This window comes from Tubulanus polymorphus, chromosome 9 (assembly GCF_964204645.1).
Source record: "Tubulanus polymorphus chromosome 9, tnTubPoly1.2, whole genome shotgun sequence".
Classification (NCBI taxonomy): Eukaryota; Metazoa; Nemertea; class Palaeonemertea; order Tubulaniformes; family Tubulanidae; genus Tubulanus; species Tubulanus polymorphus.
In genome coordinates, this window is record NC_134033.1 from 16,382,029 (window position 1) to 16,401,393 (window position 19,365).

General features: G+C 41.2%; 1 protein-coding gene across 3 annotated transcripts; it reads right to left on the reverse strand.

Moving 5' to 3' along the window:
• Nucleotides 1–808: 808 nt before the first annotated feature.
• LOC141910785 (ankyrin repeat and MYND domain-containing protein 1-like) lies at nt 809–18,547 on the reverse strand. Of its 3 annotated transcripts, XM_074801580.1 has the most exons (17): nt 17,928–18,547; nt 16,965–17,059; nt 15,578–15,724; nt 14,083–14,871; nt 13,176–13,422; nt 12,358–12,778; nt 11,686–11,857; nt 11,057–11,197; nt 10,264–10,365; nt 8,769–9,008; nt 8,370–8,477; nt 7,634–7,799; nt 7,392–7,557; nt 5,668–5,822; nt 5,192–5,263; nt 4,172–4,302; nt 809–2,368 (listed from the first exon to the last, which is right to left on the reverse strand). In XM_074801580.1, the coding sequence occupies exons 1-17, from the start codon at nt 18,151–18,153 to the stop codon at nt 2,219–2,221; spliced, it is 3,528 nt and encodes a 1,175-aa protein (XP_074657681.1). In that variant the 5' UTR covers nt 18,154–18,547; the 3' UTR covers nt 809–2,218. The 3 variants fall into 3 exon arrangements, with proteins under 3 accessions (XP_074657681.1, XP_074657682.1, XP_074657684.1); XM_074801581.1 differs by lacking the exon at nt 5,192–5,263; XM_074801583.1 differs by lacking the exon at nt 4,172–4,302 and having other exon boundaries at nt 2,229–2,368.
• Between the last annotated feature and the right edge of the window lie 818 nt (nt 18,548–19,365).

Genomic DNA, 19,365 nt, shown 5'->3' on the forward strand with positions numbered 1-19,365 from the left:
ACGAGACAAGGCAGATCAAACATAAAGGCGTTGCACCATTCTTCATGATTTCATTGCCTGAAAACTAACATGCAGTAAATTTTCTAGAAATCAATATGCATCAAGACTTCATCATTTATTTCCAGGAAATTGAACCAAAAGCGGTAAGGATTTTCTGGGAGAGCTGTGTGAATACTATAATAGTGAACACTGTAATACTATAATCTGGATTTCTGTGTACAACCTTTCAAGCATGAATTGTCCTTTATATATTAAGCAGCTTGTGATTTACGCATCATTGAACACGTGTATTTATATTGGTGAGTCCTGTTATGTGGACGAGAAATAAACTAGACATGCGACAAACGTCACATTTATTGTTCCTACGTCATATCAGCCACCAAATGGCCGTCGTTTATCCCCTGGTAGCCGCTTGCGCTTCACTATACGCGCAAGGCGTTGTGACGTCATTTCCCCGTAAAACTTTTGAAAGTGAGTAATTGGAAGCCAACAGGCCCAAGACTGAACCCTGGGGAAGCCCACTACTAAGCATTTTAGAAGTTGATCTGCTGCCATCGCGTTAAGCATGATTACTGAGATACAATCTTAACCATTCAAGCTCTGTACTATTAAGGACTAAGATGTCCCTCATGTGGTAGAGAAGGATAACATGGTCCGCCGTGTCGAATGCCGCACTTGAGTCCAACAGCACCAGTATAACGTGACGTCAAGTATAAATATGTGACAGCAAAATCCTCACGCCTCGATTAAAAGGCAAAAAAATCACGAAAATTCATTCTTTACGAAAATATAGCTTTTATTATTCGTTCAACGACACGCTCACAATATTCATAATTCGAAAAATACGAAAAGAAATACATGGACAAATCGTCAGTAAATCCACGTAAAGCTTAATAATACTAGCAATTACTACAGCAGTTTAAATATTAGGAAAAAAACATGACTTATTGTGAATTCTTGGACGGAAAAATCTCAGTTAAGACTGCCACGAACGCAGGCCAAGCACAATTAATCTCTTTTCGTCTCTTTTCGCGGGGAAAATTTCTTAAATCATTCATTAATTTCTATCACAGAAAGTTGCTACATTTATTGATTAAAAGATTATCTATTAACAATTTATAAACATGTGGATCCTGTTTCTGTGGGCTCATGCCCGAAACCTACCAGAACACGGGCCCATGATAATCAAAGAATTCCAAGATACGTTATCTATCATTGATCACAATTTAGTTATACAGAACAGTTCCACAGATTAATGGATCCATTTCCACAATTATGGATTCAGTTCCACATTTCTGGATTCAGTTCACCGCAGATCCAGTGGATCCAGTTCCACAGTTATGGATTCAGTTCCAAGATTCTGGATCCAGTTCCACAGTTGTGGATCCAGTTCCAAGATTCTGGATCCAGTTCCACAGTTATGGATTCAGTTCCAAGATTCTGGATCCAGTTCCACAGTTATGGATTCAGTTCCAAGATTCTGGATGCAGTTCCACAGTTGTGGATCCAGTTCCACAGTTATGGATACAGTTCCACAGTGTTCTAGACCCAGTTCTGAACCCAGCATCACAGTTCAATTAGACACTATGGAGTAGCAATTAGTTCATTTACAATAATTAAACAATAAAAGGTTCAAATTAACGGTCACGAAGTGACTCTGACTTCACTAAACATTGCAATAAACTCACAACAAACTGTGGAACTCGATCCACGAAAACATATTTACAAAACAAATTAATCTCACACAAAATACATATAGTAATTACAAAATCTTAAAAATATTATTTTTGACGAATTTCTTTAACATGATTTGATAAAATTACGTAGAACCTTCGAAGTCCTTCCAATAAACTACAGTTAAAGCCCGTCCTTCTTGGGCCCAACACATTTCAGAGAACAAATTTATCAAATCTGACTTAAATTCGATGAAAATATAATTTTTCTATCATAATGCCGAATTTGTTATGATACCATATCGGCCCAATGATGGCAACTGACTTTAATATTACATATAACAGCTTAAAATCCTCACCACAACTAACCGTAAGAGCATTTACAAATAGAATGGGACAAGAGGTCAGTATTTCCCCTCATCAACTCCATGAATAAACCAAAAAACTGCATCAGTTTTACGTCAAGTTAAAAACGACCCTGTTTTCTACAAATACAATAACACTCCATTAGTTTACCTTCTAATTAACATAACTAGTTTTTTAATCTAATTGAAACTGTAATTGTCCATATTTGGGTTGGTGTTGAGTTCATTCGGCGCCGATGGAGGTCCTCCTGTTTTATTATTGATGTTGCTGTAGAGATTGTTGCCGGTGCGTTTGCGATCGGCGCTGCGACTTCGACCTTTAAACGGCACCTACAGAAATACACAACAGAACAAAATTGATTAATAACGAAACAAATCAAACTTTCAGGATTGAATTCTAATAAAGGACCGTGGGTAGGGAATACATTTTACTTTTGAAGACAAAAATCGATTTGTTCTCGAATTGCAATAGCAATCAACAGCTGATAAAGATGAAATTATGTTACTCTGTGTAGTAACTATGTTCACCTTTGATGATATATATGTATATGGTAATGGGTTTTCTCTGTGACTCAATAGCAGATCGTAGAATAATCAATACTATCTTCTTTGTTTTGTTTGTTTGTTTGTTTGTTTTGGCTTTACGTCACTTGGATCTTGGTTTCCCGAAACTAACCCTATTGAATTATTCTTTTAACCTCACGACGGGACCACGGCCTTTGAAGTGTTGCCCGCTGTAAGCAGCCAGCAGGACTCGAACTCACTTGTCACTCGGCACTGATAGTGGACGCAACAGCATCACGCCTTATCTCACTGAGCTACTGAGTTGATAAGGAAATCACTCGGGAAGCCATTCTAAAGGGCTTTCCAAGTGATGCCCTTTTGAAGGGCTTTCCCAGTGATGTCACCATCGATAAACTAGGTCAAGCATTGATTAGTAGAATGGGGAAAAATTGATTGAATTTTTGCACAATTCCTCCCAGTACCGCCAAACGGCTTAAGAGCTGATGGACGAAACTTGCTATCAATTCCAACATCTATCTCCCTCCTAATGACAAAATATCAGCTGTTTATATCCAGTGGTAACAATTTGTGCCACCAAGAGCTAACAGAAAGTTACTCTCAGGACCATTCCAGTTCCACACTTCTGAACTCCGCAGTTCAGGATTCACTTCCTCAGTTCGGGAACCAGTTCCACAATTCTGGACATAGTTCCACAATTCAGAATCCAGTCACACAGTACTGGTTCCAGTCACACAGTACTGGATCCAGTCACACAGTACTGGATCCAGTCACACAGTACTGGATCCATTTACACAGTTCTGGACCCCGTTCCTCATATCACAATAATTCAAATAACATTTGCAAAACACGATGCACACATTGACATAAGTATAGGTCGGTTTTAGTGATGGGCGGAACACAAAATCAAACCACACAGAAATCGTTCCTCATTGAGGAGATGACACACAGATACTTAACGGTGACGACCTTCAAACCACACGAACAGTTTAACATACTTACTATAACGATACGATCGCTGGCTACTTTGTTAAAGTAATCACCATAAAACTATACGTTAGATTCAATATTATTACACGTAAGAAATACAGAGTTATACACGACTGGTAGAGACTGGTAGAAACTGGTAGAGACTGGTATTAATATCTTAGTATTTCAGATTTAATGAACAAAACCCACGGTTGATGATTTTGCAGTTTATTTTCCGACAGTTTCCAAGTTTTGTCTTAACTTCATCATCGCTTTTTGGTTTCTCTGGTGATGATGACTCTGATGATGAAGACTGATGATGATGACTCTGACGATGATGATGACTCTGATGATGATGATGATGATGACAAGTTTAGTCAATACTTGGAAACGATCAGAAAATAACTGGTTAAATCTGTGGGTTTCACTCGTTAGAAGTAATCATTATTTGACCAGTAAAATTTGAGCCTTCCAGGATCCATTTCCACTTGGATTTAGAACATTAATTAGTTAATTTTCGATGTTTCTAATTAAGTCAAATCCTAACTGAAGAAGTGGACCGAGGAATCTCACACCCGCCCGCCCGCTCTCTCTCTCTCTCGCTCTCTCTCTCTCTCTCTCTCTTGCTCTCTCTCTTCTCACCTTGACTCTATTCGATTGACGATCACCCATTAGATTATTAACAGTTGCAGGTAGCTTTTTATTAGGATTTGTCGTTGGCGTCGGGCTGTCTACTCGCTTGCCACGGGTGCCTCCTGGACTTGGACTGCGACCTACATAAGCAAGCACACACACTCACTGATTAGCATTAGTAAAGGCTGGCAGAGGAAACAAGGGGGCAGAAACAGGGAAGGGGAGGTGGTAGGGAGTAGAAACAGGTAAGGGGAGGTGGAAGGGCCAGAAACAGGGAAGGGGAGGTGGTAGGGGTAGAAACAGGGAAGGGGAGGTGGTAGGGAGTAGAAACAGGGAAGAGGAGGTGGAAGGGCCAGAAACAGGGAAGGGGAGGTGGTAGGGGTAGAAACAGGGAAGGGGAGGTGGTAGGGAGTAGAAACAGGGAAGAGGAGGTGGAAGGGCCAGAAACAGGGAAGGGGAGGTGGTAGGGGTAGAAACAGGGAAGGGGAGGTGGTAGGGAGTAGAAACAGGGAAGAGGGAGGTGGACGGGCAGAAGTTTTTTCTAAGGGTTTTCATTTATTAAGTTTACGGTCAAATTCATATCAGACAATTGAAATTTTAACCTGTATTTGAGATGTTATAAAGGGCAGAGGAAAAGGGAATTTCTAGGAGCTGGGAAAATGTTTTTAGGAGTCATACAAGTCATATTTTAACCACTGTATCCATGGGTCTAGGATAACTTTATGGTATACAATTGACATGTCATATGCCTATACATGGATTAGTTTCAGCTTTTGGGATTAAATAAAATTAGATTATGTGAATCTTCGGTGGAGGTACATATAAAGGGTATGCCGGCGGACGCTCGTGTTGGTTTTGAGTGAAAAAGCAAGAATTTCAAGTTCAAACAATAACATACTGTGGCAATAGTTAAAACCAGTGTTGCTATAGTAATGGGATGAGTGTGCGTTTATTGAACGACGGGAATGATAAGCGTGGATTCTATACGACTACACTAGCGACACCTGGTGTCGTCTATAATCATCTTACCGCCGTCCGATTCGGTATTTACTCGTTTACTGTTTTTAGCGCTCAAATCCGGACTGAGCTGAGGTCGAAACTCTGTATGGGAGAAGTTTAAATAGTCTCTCAGTATCGGCAATTTATGATCCAAATCGATCCTAATTCAAGATCAGACGTCAGTTCCACGGTCAGTTCTGAATCCGGTTTCAAGAAAACGGTTTTAAGCTTAAAACGGTTCAACGAAACCAGACTCGGGAGTGAGAATTTACTTAAATTCGTTCATTTTCATCGATCCAAAAAGTCACAAATAAATCTTACCCCGAACTCGGGTGGAACTGGTTCCGGAACATTTTGTCCGAACGCAAAAAAAAGGTGAAGAATTCAAAAATGTAAAAATCGCATGCATTCATTTAGAAAACATTAAGACAGATTTCATTTAAAAGTATGAGCTTTCACTACAGAAGGGGCTGCAGTTGCTGTGAAGTCGGTTGTCACGTACGTACCTCCGATACGAATACATTCCTCTTTATGTCTCGTATTCCACGCTTTCAGTTTACAAGCCTTACTACAATAATACACCTCTTTACAGCGCGTACACGCGGCTAATCTCACTCCGACAGACCTTCCGCATTCATAGCAATACTTCAATATCGGGTGCCTACAACAACAATAACACAAACAATCAAATTCATATTTACTTTCATCTTTAACCGCTGACTAATCAATACGTACCCTAAAGTGTTGGAGATAATTTTTTCCCCGGTGTTTTGAATAAAAGGTATACCTCTATAGTGCGTCTACACCGCGGTGCGATGTATCGTTAGGACGTACTAATATTTCAATTTGCGCTGATATGACTGGTATACCGTTATAGTGTGTCTACACCGCAGTGCGGTGTATTTTTATTTACTAATACTTAAGCGTTTTGGAAAGGCGCCGCCATCTTTCATTAGAGATAAAAACTAATAATAACATCAATACACCACGATGCGGTGTACTAGCTAAGTGTTTTACCGACTTATACACCGCACTGCGAAGTAGACGCACTAAAAGGGTTAAAACAATCGGACTGGATTTCGATTAGGCCGATATGTTAAACTTGACGAGTAGAATCTAACACGAATAGATTACATATGAAATTGTTAGAGAGCTATCTATTGATGCATGCTGCTATAGGCTTAAGAGAATCAGTGGAATATAACAATGAAAACTGATTGAATTCTCGAGAAAAATGACGTGACAGAAAACAATTAACTTGTTCACAAGTAAGAGCAATATCCATGATTCACGTTGAATAGACAATAGACTGAGCCACCGTTAGACAATATAGTAGTTTCTATACAGATCACTAAAGGGAGCCAATACTTGTTTCTACAAAGGTAGCTAAACGGAGCCACTAGTAGTTTCTATACAGATCACTAGAGGTCGCTGCTACTAATAGCAAACCTTGCCACTAGGCGGCGTTCGTTGTCCAGTTTAAGTTTAGCCAGAAACACGGCGGCGTCGCGTTCAAAAAGCACCAAACACCGTTTTATGTTTGACTCGTTACTGATGAATATAAAAGTTTCCGAAAAAACAAACCTAAATTTCACGATTTAACGGCACTGCCACCTGGAGGTTAGAACTCAACAAGATACACCGAATTGGTCCAACCTAAATGTGCCTCTCCCTATGTGCGGTGTACCTCACAGGGACAGATCCAGACTGGAAGAAAGGGGTGCACCTCATATTACTAGCGCAATGATGGGTGTCCCGGAGAGCGCCACAGGCACGAGCCACTTGCAGAGGTGTCTGAATTTATCCCCGAGAAAAATTTTGAAAATCTAGGTACATTTTCATGCACACTAGATCAAGAGTAGTACAGGGGATAAAAAGCCTATATCATGTGGATTTACAAAAGGGCGCTTGATCAGAGAAAGGGCGATTCGAACCCCAAGCCCCCCTCTGGATCTGCCACTGCCTCACCTGCAAACCTTGTTCAACTATAGAATGTATCTCTTATTCAATGCGTCAGTTTCTACTGCCGAATATTCAAAAATTAACATTAACAGTTCTACCTGCTCGTTAAACTATTAACTCAGCCCCGACATCTATAAGCTAAGCCCCTTGATCTACATATGAGCTCGCCCCTGTCAAACTATAAGCCACGCCCCATAAACTATAAGCCCCACCCTAAGGATTATAAGCTCCACCCCATAAACTGTCAATATCAGTTCCTCCTGCCTACCTGATATCAGCTGTTGAATCTGGTAGAGCTGTTTGACCGCCGCGACTATCATGAGTTACCGCATTGAAACTAACGCCCCCTTTATTAGTCGACCGTGGACGGACGCCACCAGGGGGCACCGCTGCTCCGGTACCGGTATATACAAAACTCGGACTCGGACTGCGACCTAAAATGTAATACGGACGAAATTGATTTTCGAACAATCTTAAATTTCGAGTTTTTCCCAAGATCGAGTAGCTTACTTCTAATGCCGCCGAGTTCTTCCATTTCCAGTCTATAGCGCTCTCGTAGTACGGCTTTTTCCCTCAAGATGGCGCCGACGTGAGCGAGCAATTGTCTGCGATCGTTGAACGTGTCTCGTTCCGCGGGAGTGAGGGCGTGGTACGGCATATGAGCTATTCGCCGATCCTACAATACAAAATCACTAACCGGTTATACCCTATAGATGGCGCCACAAACCACTTATTTGTACCACAAACAAGTCAATCATAACTCCATTGAGAGAAACCGACAATATCAATTCAAACAAGAAACGAAACGCTTAATATGACTTTCCTAAATTAACATGACGGTGCTTGTTTAATCCATCATCAAAATTAAACATCAGTAACTTTTAACTGCTAGCGTTTAAGTATTCAAAATTCATAAACATTTCATTAAAGCAAAGATTTAATAACTGTATTGAATATTTTGAAAGTTCCGAAGAGAAACTAAGTCTCTATTACGAGTTATTTTCAACCAAAGGAAGAAATTGTGTCATAGCAATAGCAAAAATGAACTTGGCTAGAGCGAAAGTCCATAACAATGTTTTTGTTGTTTATTTTCTTATGTTCCAAGGAATCGTTTCACCCATCTTAAGAGTTAATTTGAAAAAAGATGGACAGTTGTTTGATTAATAATTCGTGCGTTTTTCTCGATGGTATTTATCGAGACCGGAAATAATCTGAACTGTTTACAACGACATTAATTACAACTTACGAGATTGTACATGTAATACGCGTAATCGACAGCAGTTCCTGGAATTCTCTTCGGGCCGATCAGAATCGGAGCCAGAACGTTCGCGCCTGATTTCACTAACTTATCAATCTATCGTAAAAATAAAAACACAAATCATTCTTATCCATGAAATATACATATATCATATACGTCATCGAATCGCGAATCGGGATTTCAAACTTAGCATGGTGGCCACTTTTATTTGACGCGCTTTCCCCCCGACTATTCCCAGACATGCGCGTTGATTTCCCTGACTTGATCTGCTAAGAATCCGATCAACTAACGTAGTTAAATACATAAGACATAGACGTAAACTGATTGATTTTACGCGCGATCCGGCAATCTGAACATATATCCAAGACTTTTCCCTGATTTACCGACCAGATTTAGACGACTGCTGATCGGTCGTCTGTGCTCGTACTCGGTCGATGACGCCACGCAGAAAGCGCTTCCGATTCCGTGAGTCAAACGTAAACTGGGATTCGCGCCGTACAACAATAGTTCGTCTATCGCCAGGTCGTTACCGCTGGTGATGGCTAGCGAGAGCGGCGAGTGACCATTGCACAGTAGATTCGGGTCGGCGTGGTGATCCAACAATAGATGTACGACGCGGCAAGCTTTCTGTAGTGAATACGTAGAAAGTGTTAGATCAAAATCATCTGCATTTTCAAGCTACAAAAGATTACAATTTCAAAACAGCTGCCAGCTCTGTTTGTCTGGCTTCACCCTTAAAGCTGCAACTTAAATGAGTCTGGCAGCAGGGTTAACCCATCGGCGCTCAGGAATTTCACTATATAGTGTCTATTACTCCACAGAAAATTGAAGGGAAAATCAAAGTTCATCGCGAATAGCTCATTTGTTGTTCATTTTCATGCATTATAAGTTTGTGTTATTCTGTAGTAAATAGTCAAGGCTTTCGTATGGATGTAAGATTTGATGAGGTGGGCCACCAAAATCGTGTCCTTTGCCCCCCCCCCCACCCCACCCGAAATTCATCCAGACTTACTTGTATTAGAAGTGAGCGCTCAGATACGGTGCTCTGTACGATATTGTGAGGACTCGGGTGTCTAGTTTATCATAAGCTATCGGGTTCGAATCCCACTATAACTGTTTATGTACAGCAGACGTAAAAAGATTCGGGCAGCTCGAGGAGTAATAGGTAGGGTGGATATGGGCAGGGCTCGAGGAGTAATAGGCAGGGTGGATTCGGGCAGCTTGAGGAGTAATAGGCTGGGTGGATATGGGCAGCTTGAGGAGTAAGAGGCAGGGTGGATATGGGCAGCTTGAGGAGTAATAGGCAGGGTGGATATGGGCAGGGCTTGAGGAGTAATAGGCAGGGTGGATATGGGCAGCTTGAGGAGTAATAGGCAGGGTGGATATGGGCAGCTTGAGGAGTAATAGGCAGGGTGGATATGGGCAGGGCTTGAGGAGTAATAGGCAGGGTGGATATGGGCAGCTTGAGGAGTAAGAGGCAGGGTGGATATGGGCAGGGCTTGAACGGTAATGGGTTAAAAAAGACCTTCCATTTTATGTTGTCATATATATCATGTATCACTCTCGAAATATTGCTGGTTATTCCTGTTAAAATAGGCTCAATGTCATCAGTGCGTTTCTCCATATTGTGTCAAATGCCTTTTGGTAGTCGATGAATATCCAATAAAGTTTACGCTCATTACAAAGTAAGATATTCAAGAGCGTGAAGTAAAAATATGATCCATGATACTGAGGTTCTTGGTTTTCATCCTAGTAATTGATTTATCTTCAAAGATTCGTCTAAACATTCATTTATTACACTAGTAAATAAATTATTCAGGCAGCTCAAAAGAGTTCTGGCGAGGCTCGCGTGCTAATGGGTTAAAGAGTCATAAATATTTACCTCATAATCGTCGTCCCGCGCGCAAGCGATATGTAAAGGCGTCCGTCCGCCTAAGATCGATCTACTGACATCATCGATCTGATCTTTAATCCATTCATCGTACTGTAAGAGCGAGTGACGGAACAATTTGAGTTTAACACGTAAAACTGTACCCCAGAGTCAGCAGTTGGTTGAAGTAATACGGTCCCTACAGATCAGTCATAAAATGGTTGCAGTGGAGTCGGAATTGTAGCGACTGCGATAGCTGCGGCAATAATTAACTGAATGATTTTTCCTTTGAATACCACGTTTTGACGAAATTGATGTCAATTCAATTCGCAGCAGCAACAAATAAGAATCTGTCAAAAATCAGCAACTGGCCGCAGCGATCAAAAAATGCTTCCCACGTCCCTGGGTTGAAGTAAACCGATGATGCCGTGACTTTTATGGAATAAATTTAACGATATCGACCCAACTTTTGAAAACCTTAACAAACAGTTTCAATTAATACGAATTACGTATGTCTAGTCATCAAATTTTTCTCTCCAACTTTCTTAACTCCGCGCGATAAAAAAGTTTATTTCACTTTTAAATTGAAGTCTGTCACTATCAATTCTGCAGAAACATACTTGGCCATCCTTTATACGTACTGTGGCATTATCTAATCATTGTAATACGTAATCATTTCGAATAAAGTGACTTATAAGTCTAAATTAGGGCTGGGAACTAAAACTATAGCTTCTATCTATGTTCATATATGATGTACATGTCACTATAATAGATAGATGAATAACTAAGTGTCGTGGTTACGTACGAGTAGTTTATTGAGAAATGTTTCATCCTCCGCCGATCTGACGTCAGGATTCGCTAAAGCGTCGAGCAGCAGACGTGTGATCTGAACTCCTTCTTCACCCGGTAGAGCGCACGATATGTGCAATGCAGCTAAACCACCTTTCTGTAAAACAGATCGAACAGTTCGATTAGAAACCAGGGGCCAGTTGCACAGTCGTGACTTAAGTCCAAAAGTGATCTTAAATTTTAAGACTGGTCTTAAGTTGTTAGATTGGCTATAGAACAAAGTTGATCTTAGACTGGTCTTAAGTCTAAGCCATGACTTTGGAACCGGCCCCAGTTTATCGTGAACCAATTCCATAGGTTGTAAGTCACATTAAGTTGAGCTAATTTTCTAATCTTAACCCAGAATTGTGGAACTGGGGCCTGAGCCATAGAAATGGATTCAGTTTTACAATCTTAGATCCAGATCCACAGTTCTGGATCCAGTTCAACAATTCTGGAGCCAGTTCCACAGTAGGCCTACTGGACCCAACAGTTTGGGACTATTCCAGAGTACACTAACTAAACTGAACTGTCCTGAATTGTGGAACCGGGTCCACGTGGAACTGTGTGGAATTGTATACATGTCGAACTGTGGCCGGTGAATACCTCTTTAGCGAGTGTAGATTCTGTCGAAGCTCCTTTCAACAGGAGCAGACGCACCATCTCGACGTCTGCAGCTTTAACCGCGAAAAACAGAGCAGGCATCGGGACAGACGCCGCATTAGGATCAGCTCCACGCTGTAATAATAACTGTATCGTACTTTCCATCAGAGTATACCTACAAGAAACAATACCAAATAAAGCTTTATTCATTTCAACTCTTAGATGGTGGCTTATGTTAATACTTAATTTTACAATTCCGGGCCCTGTTGCTGAGTGATGTATGAAGTCTAATAGGGATCGTAAATTGAAAGACTAATCTTATGTTGTTAGATTGGCTTGACTTGGCTATGTTACCTAAGACTGTAAGATCGGCTATAGAACTAAGATGGTCCTAACACAGGTCTTAAATTGTTAGGTAAGCTATAGAACTACAAGGTTGTCTGGAACTAATATTGTATTAGACTGGTTTTAATGATGTTAGATTGGTTATAGAACAAAAATGAACTTAGACTGATCTTAAGTTGTATGGATTGATTATAAAACTTGGACTGGTATCAAATCAAAGCTATAACTGGCTATAGGACCCAATTCCCGTGTATCCACAGTTCGATAGTTCTGAAACCGAATCCTGAACTGTGGAACCTAGTCTTAAACCATTTTTAAATTGAAACTTACTCAGATTTTTTGACGGCTAACTGTCTGGCGGTACCGTCATCTCCGACCTGACATCGTTCCATCACCGACTCGTTACGACTCAAGGTCGTCGCGCACCGTTCCACGAGCTGATTGGTCACCGTGATCGAGTAATTACGCATGGAGACGTTCGATTCGAAGTCGCTGAACGGAGTCAGTAAATCCGTACGGTATTCGTCGACGTCCTGACCCGCGTCCGAACCCTCGTCCGAAGTCGAACGCTCGCGAGTCGTATTGAGTTTTACCCTCGCGGTATTGTCGCCGGTACCGTGATGAGGATCTATGACCTCAGAACTCGCGAGGGTCCGCGTCGGCGCGGCGACCGGCTGCTCGGTTTTCTTTCTGTTCGTTTCTACGTTCAGTTTTTTTCCGCCGACCGTCGACGCCTTTTTCAAATTCGCAGCTACGCGAAACAATAGAAACGAAACGACATTGTGGTTACCATAGAGACAACTGATAAAATCATCCCTGGTTTTAGAAACACAAATTAGAGCAGCCATGCTTAGGTTATTTAAGCGACCATCTTAGATTCTGATTAGCGGTCATCTTGAATTTTAGATTTAAGTGGCCATCTTGGATTCTGTTTAAAGCAGCCATCTTGGATTCTGATTAAAATGACCGTCTTGGATTTCTAATAAAGCGGCCATCTTGGGTTTTGGTTTAATTTTCATCAAAGCATCCATCTTGGATTTTTATTAACGAATCCATTGAATTTGATTTAAGTGGCATTCTTGGATTTTGAATAAAGCGGCCATCTTGGATTTGACTTCACGTTGAATTCTTTGAAAAGCAATATTTACGTTTTTTTCGTTCCGATTTCTTATCACCGTGCGTCTCCTTCATAATGCCCTTGACGTCGGTGTGTTCGCCCTTGACCTCCGGAGCGTTGTCTGCTATTGTCGTCTCGGCGATGTTCTGTTTGAATCGATCGATCGGATAAAAGAACACGCAGCACGTCGCCAACGACGACATGCCTTCATCTGTCATTTTATTGACGTCTGCTCCGTGATCGAGTAAACAGTTGATCACGTCCTTAAACCAGTTCACCTGAAACACACATCATTTCTAATCATGTTCCACAGTTCTGGACTCAGTTTCACAATTCTGGACCCAGTTCCACAGTTCTGGACCCAGTTCCACAGTTGCGGACCCAGTTCCACAGTTCTGGACCCAGTTCCACAGTTCTGGACCCAGTTCCACAGTACTGGACCCAGTTTCACAATTCTGGACTCAGTTCCACAGTTCTGGACCCAGTTCCACAGTTCTGGACCCAGTTCCACAGTTCTGGACTCAGTTTCACAATTCTGGACCCAGTTTCACAGTTCTGGACCCAGTCCCACAGTTGTGGATCCAGTTCCACAGTTGTGGACCCAGTTCTAAGCTGCTTCACCCTTTCAGTGCCGTCTAATCAATACCTGGTGATAGCTGGTAATAATTTGAAAATATTTCAAAAACTCCACCCCAGTGCATAGTAAGAACAGGCATACCACTATAGTCTACATCGCAGTGCGGTGTACCGGTATCTTTAGTTACTTACATGTTTAACAGATGCTGCCATCTTTCAATAATATAGAATGAATAAGATAAACACTAATTACTAATGATATCAATACGTCGCGATGTGTTAGCTAAAATCCAGCGCTGATTAATACACCGCACTACGGTGTAGATCAACTGAAAGACCTCTAAACTTGCTAGAATACTCACAGAAGCTGCGATCAACGAAGTGAACCCGTTCTTATCGGCAACATCAACAAACGCTTTACGTTCGTTCAAAATGGCCGCCACAAGTGTCAAATCACCGTTCATCGACGCTTGAATCAACTGTTCGGACGCGAGTTCAATCGCACCGCGCTCGCCGCTAAACCCCGACCGGTCGCCTCTCATTATCGCCGCTACATCGAACGAGCAATCGCCCGAAAATGAGTCGTGTTTTAATACGTGTTTCTGAATTTCCACACAAGATGGCGTTTTGTTCAGTATTTTAACCGGTTGTTGCTGCTGCTGCTGTTGCTCGTCAGCTGCGAGATCCTCGCTGCTCATCGTGTTCTGTTTGAAATATTCGGTATCGAATATTTTCCGATCTATCGCCGCGCTGCGCGGATCCAACGTCTCGCTGAATATACTAGCGCTAGTCGATTCGCGCGAGATTCCTCCAACGCCGATTCCCGTCGATTGAATTTTACGCAGATTCTTTTCGTTTTCGTCGGAGCAGACGTCGCCGAAACGTCGCACGTTGTCGTTGATTCGCACCCGGCTGCTTCGTCCGGTTACTCGCGATTCCTCGTGTTCAACGCCCTCTATATCCGGTTTGATGTACTCGACGTGGTGCGCCGGATTGTACTCGAATTCCGCGTGATCGGACATCGTAAAAGCGCCCTCTATCGGCGTACATATTTTCAGCAGACGCTCGCGATGCCACAAGCCGACGTCTTGTTTGCCGTCGGTGTAGGTTAAAACGCCGGGACCTTCTCTCTCATCGGCGCGGTATAAACCCTACAAATACAGTCCCGAAAAATATCAGGGCAAACAGTTTCATAAAATTGATTTTAAAGATTTTGAGGAGAAAATTCAAAATTACGAGGAAGTGTCTGCATCACTTTCATATCCCAAATTCTGTAGACTCCTAAATCGGTTCTGTTTATCTTAAGTAAACCATTAATTTGGTGGATTTGTAAGCAAATTTTCATCATTAAGTCTATCTAAACTTGGTTTCTAATTCGCTAACCGCCTAATTGTTACTTATGGCAGGGGTTCGCATTGATGAACTCACAGGTGACTGGTAGGTTGACAATGATCTCAGAGTAAATGAGCAAAACCCTCAGTTCGTGATGGTTTCTCTGACAATGAAGTTTTAATCAAAACTTCAAAAATGTCAGAAGTCGGTTTCACTCAATAACGCAGGGTTTTCCACATTGTTTTCCCATAAATTCTTCCCAGATTTTTCACTATTTCGAATTTTGCGAATATTTTTGCGCAAACTTTTCTCGCATTTTTTTAAACATATTTTCATGATTTTCATGGATATTTCACATTTTTTCACTCGCATCGATCAAACAAAAATTTGAAGAGTTAAAGCTGCATGATGCTGCATTAAGATGGACAAATTTCACCATAAAGATCCAACCTTGTATCAACGACTAATCTGAACACAATAACTATGATTTCTAATTTTCTAAGGCTGCACGAATGCCATACGTACCTCGAACTGCGAGCCGTCTGGGTAAGTAAAAATGCCGTAACCTTCCTTTTTATCCATATAAAACAATCCGGAAAACGCCGATCCATCCGGCCATTTATATGTTCCGCGTCCATGGCGACGGTCTCTAAAAAACTGACCGGCATACTCCTGAAAATGAGAAATAGAAAAAATCATTTCCCGATCATAAAGTTCTATATATGATTTTGAATTAATCTCTGGATCTAAAACCTTTAGGTAGCTGCCGTTAAATTTGACTCTAGATTTAGAAATTCAAATGAAGTTTGATTTTTTTTTAAACCAAAAGAACACGCGATAGAAATATAAGTCGGTCAACCCTTAATCAAGTTATATCCGGCTGAATTTATAACCGGGCGGACGTACGTGATCAGTTTGTTTAGAGTAATAACAAATCTAGCTGTTTGAATGTTATAACGATCAATGAACGTCACGCTACTAGTCACACTAGTCATACTAGTCACGCTAGTCACGAATAGCCTACAATAAACACTGCACAATACGTGCTATACTTCAGTATTGAGTGCCGGGGAAGAGTCTTTTCTTAATCATCGACATAAATCTTACTAATGAAATAAAATGGCCCTAGGCCTTATTGAATTGAATATTAAACAAAATCTCTGCTTGAAAGGAATTAGTTAATAAAATGAGGCGATTTTTAATTCCATCCATGTACACAAGTTTCAAATATCCCCAAGAAATGGCCAACAATTAATGACAAAATCACTCGCGGTTGATTTTGCCCCTTTAAGAGACTGAAATTGTAATTTATCAGTAATAGGCGTCTGGCTCTACATCAGGGTGAGGAATTCTGCACGATCTGTCTATATACACAGTGGACTCATTATAGTCTGATTAATTATTCATAGATTCATGTCTCGCAGATCAGTAACTACAAAACTATAAGCAGGAGCATAGGAGGCACCCACCCGAGCACAGGAGGCACCCACCGGAGCACAGGAGGCATCCAACACCAGACTGAGCCAGTGTTCTCCACAACAGGTTTTAGAGGGGTGGCCACCCCTTTCCTTTTCACATCCACCCCTTAAATAAAATAACTGACCCTCCCTGAGCGGATGTCAATATTCTATTAATGCTGATAATTGATTTGAAATATACAATGTAATGTGAAAAATAGAAGATTCCACCAAAATTGAATTAAAAGCTTAAATTTTCTGTTTCCCAGGGGATCGAAAGCCATCAGCAGCCACTATTTCATACACTTAACAATGAATGCAGCCCTTTTAAAATCCCCGCGTGGAGATTACACTGGGACCTGCTGGAGGAGGGGGAGGAACCACAAGGGGAGGGGACTTCTGCTGGAGGAGGGGAGGAGGAACGACGAGGGGAGGAGACTTGAATTATTGATTACCTCTCCGTTCGACCAGTGATGTTCACCGATTCCATCTCGTAAATCTTCGATGAATCTTCCTTCGTAACTGGCTCCATCAGCCCAAATCTGTTTACCTTTTGAGACAATCGAACAATAATTAGATATCATTCCCCACAATTAATTACCTCGGGTTCTAGGGGCACGGTTAGACTATAGCCTACGGGTTAGTTCAAGACCTATTTGGGGTAGGCCTATGTTGGGTAGGCCTACTCCTAAAAGTGATCTAAAAGATTGAAAACCACTAATATACAAAATCAACAAGATCAAAAATGAAATCTATTACATAAGGCTACAACATTTCAGACTCTTTCTAAGGGGTATGATCAAAATACATTGTTTCTTTGACGTTAGAGTTCAGATAAAATTCCAAAAACTGTCAGATTAGAAGTCATCTGTGGGTTTTGCTATCACCTCTGAATAGGCCTACCGAGATCTAGGCTTCACTCGACCAGACACCTGACAGCGGAATTCTGTTTTCAAAGATACTGGAATATTGGATAATCTAAGCTAATATTAGTATTCAATTATTAAGGTACCCCAAAACTTCAACTATGGGCCCCAGTGTAGCCAGACCGAGCCCTTGCCCTGTCCTTTTCAGGCTTGTGTCGAGGGAGTTCAGGGTTAGCATACGAACCCGCTAAAAATGTGTGCCTTTCAAAATGTCCTGATGTCAAAAAATTTGGGTCAAATTTTTTTTCCGAAATTTGCGTACAGTTAACAAGAGTTGCGTACAGTTGTGATGGTCTTTTTGTAATGAGAAGTAATCCGTTCTCAAATGACTTATTCAGTTAGCCTAACTAGGCCCTTCATATTTAAGATGTTCTGTCATTTTTAAATAGGAAGCCTAGTGCCCCTTTTCATGGTAAAAAATGCCCCTTTGCTTGAAATAGAACTGCCACTCAAAAAAGCTGGGCACTGATTGGTTTCTTGGTCCATATTTACCATGTCCGTGTCGAATATTACAAATGAATTCTCCTTCATATTGAGCTCCATTCGGCCAAACAAAAACTCCCAATCCGACTTTCTTATTGTCCTCGATTCGACCTTTAAACGTAGCTCCGCTTTTATAGGTTTTTTCATCGTTTTCCGACGACGAAGATAAATCCTGACGAGTTACGGCCGATTTCAGCGTCGGTAGACTGTGATCTGAACGCAGTGTCACTTTCATCGTTCGATTTCAAAATTTAATATCCCGAAGAAAATGTCGGATTCTTTTAAAAAAGAATATTTTTCACTTTACTTTCTATTCCCGAATAGAAAGAGTGAACTAAATTATTTATATTTAGATTTTTCAACAAATTCGATACTATTATTTTCAATTAATAGCGTGTGAAGAGTTTCCTGGCCGAAGTTTTCTACGGCGGAAGTCAGTATTTTACGACCCGTTTAACGCGTATTTCTCCGGTTTATTGGATATAAATCGATATTCTCACTCACTCGTATTAAGTCCGTTTAGTTTTTTTCGGCGCGGATACATTTTGCGGGGGTTGTTAGCCCCGTGAAAAGCTGTGTTCCTGATTTTCGATCCAGTTTTTTTATTTGTAGGAACAAACGGCGGCCATTTTACGCCGTTTAACTTCCTATCAGTCGCTTAGCAACGGCCATAACAGTGGCACGCGACCTAAGTTGTCCTCCACTATAACCAGTAACTGGATTATAATCAGTAACCGGACATTAGAAATTATAATCAGTAACTGGGCTAACAATCCGCCACACATTCGCATCGTTTTTTTTTTTCACGGTCCGCCTGCCGATAACTGAAGATTAAATTCGCCTCAGGGCGGTTGATATCTGCAGAAGCTAAATTCGCTTCTCATTCGTTTAGTTCGACTATAGTCGACTAACTCGGAAGGTGGCCCTGGGTTCGTGAAAATGATTCACGGGCGAGAAGCAGTTAATTTTATAGCTTGGCAGAGAAATAGGGGTGTTACTAAAAACTATGCGCTACTAAAACGTAGGCCTATGCACTTTTGAGGTATTAAAACTATGCATGACTAAAAAGAAGTCCGAAGATACTCGAAATCATCACTTGGGCCGCTCTGTGTACCACCACTGGCGGAACGTAAATTGGTCGGTTTTCTCGGGTGCATATAGTTATCGTTTTTAGTAGTGCTTCGTTTTAGTAACACTTGTAACAACGAATGACAACTTTCAAAATCAATCATATTTATTCTCATACAACAATTATACAAAATGCCAGGTTTGTGCTCGAGGAATTATAACGTAAGCTCCTCAAACACGTGGACTTTCAAAAACAACTAGTCCAACCACCATAGGCGTATAAACTATAAATGAGAGTTTATACGTCCATGGGTCCAACCATAGACTCTAAAACAGAGCGTAAATGGCCCACAACCATGGACTCTAAACTGTAAGAGTC

What these genes read in the sequence shown, in the direction of transcription:
- LOC141910785 (XM_074801580.1), bottom strand. Translation starts at nt 18,153, where the DNA reads ATGAAAGTGACACTGCGTTCAGATCACAGTCTACCGACGCTGAAATCG. An exon ending in GATTCAACAGCTGATATCAG is followed by an intron (nt 5,823 to 7,391) that starts GTAGGCAGGAGG and finishes TTGTTGTTGTAG; the next exon opens with GCACCCGATATTGAAGTATT. An exon ending in AAATACCGAATCGGACGGCG is followed by an intron (nt 4,303 to 5,191) that starts GTAAGATGATTA and finishes TTGCTTATGTAG; the next exon opens with GTCGCAGTCCAAGTCCAGGA.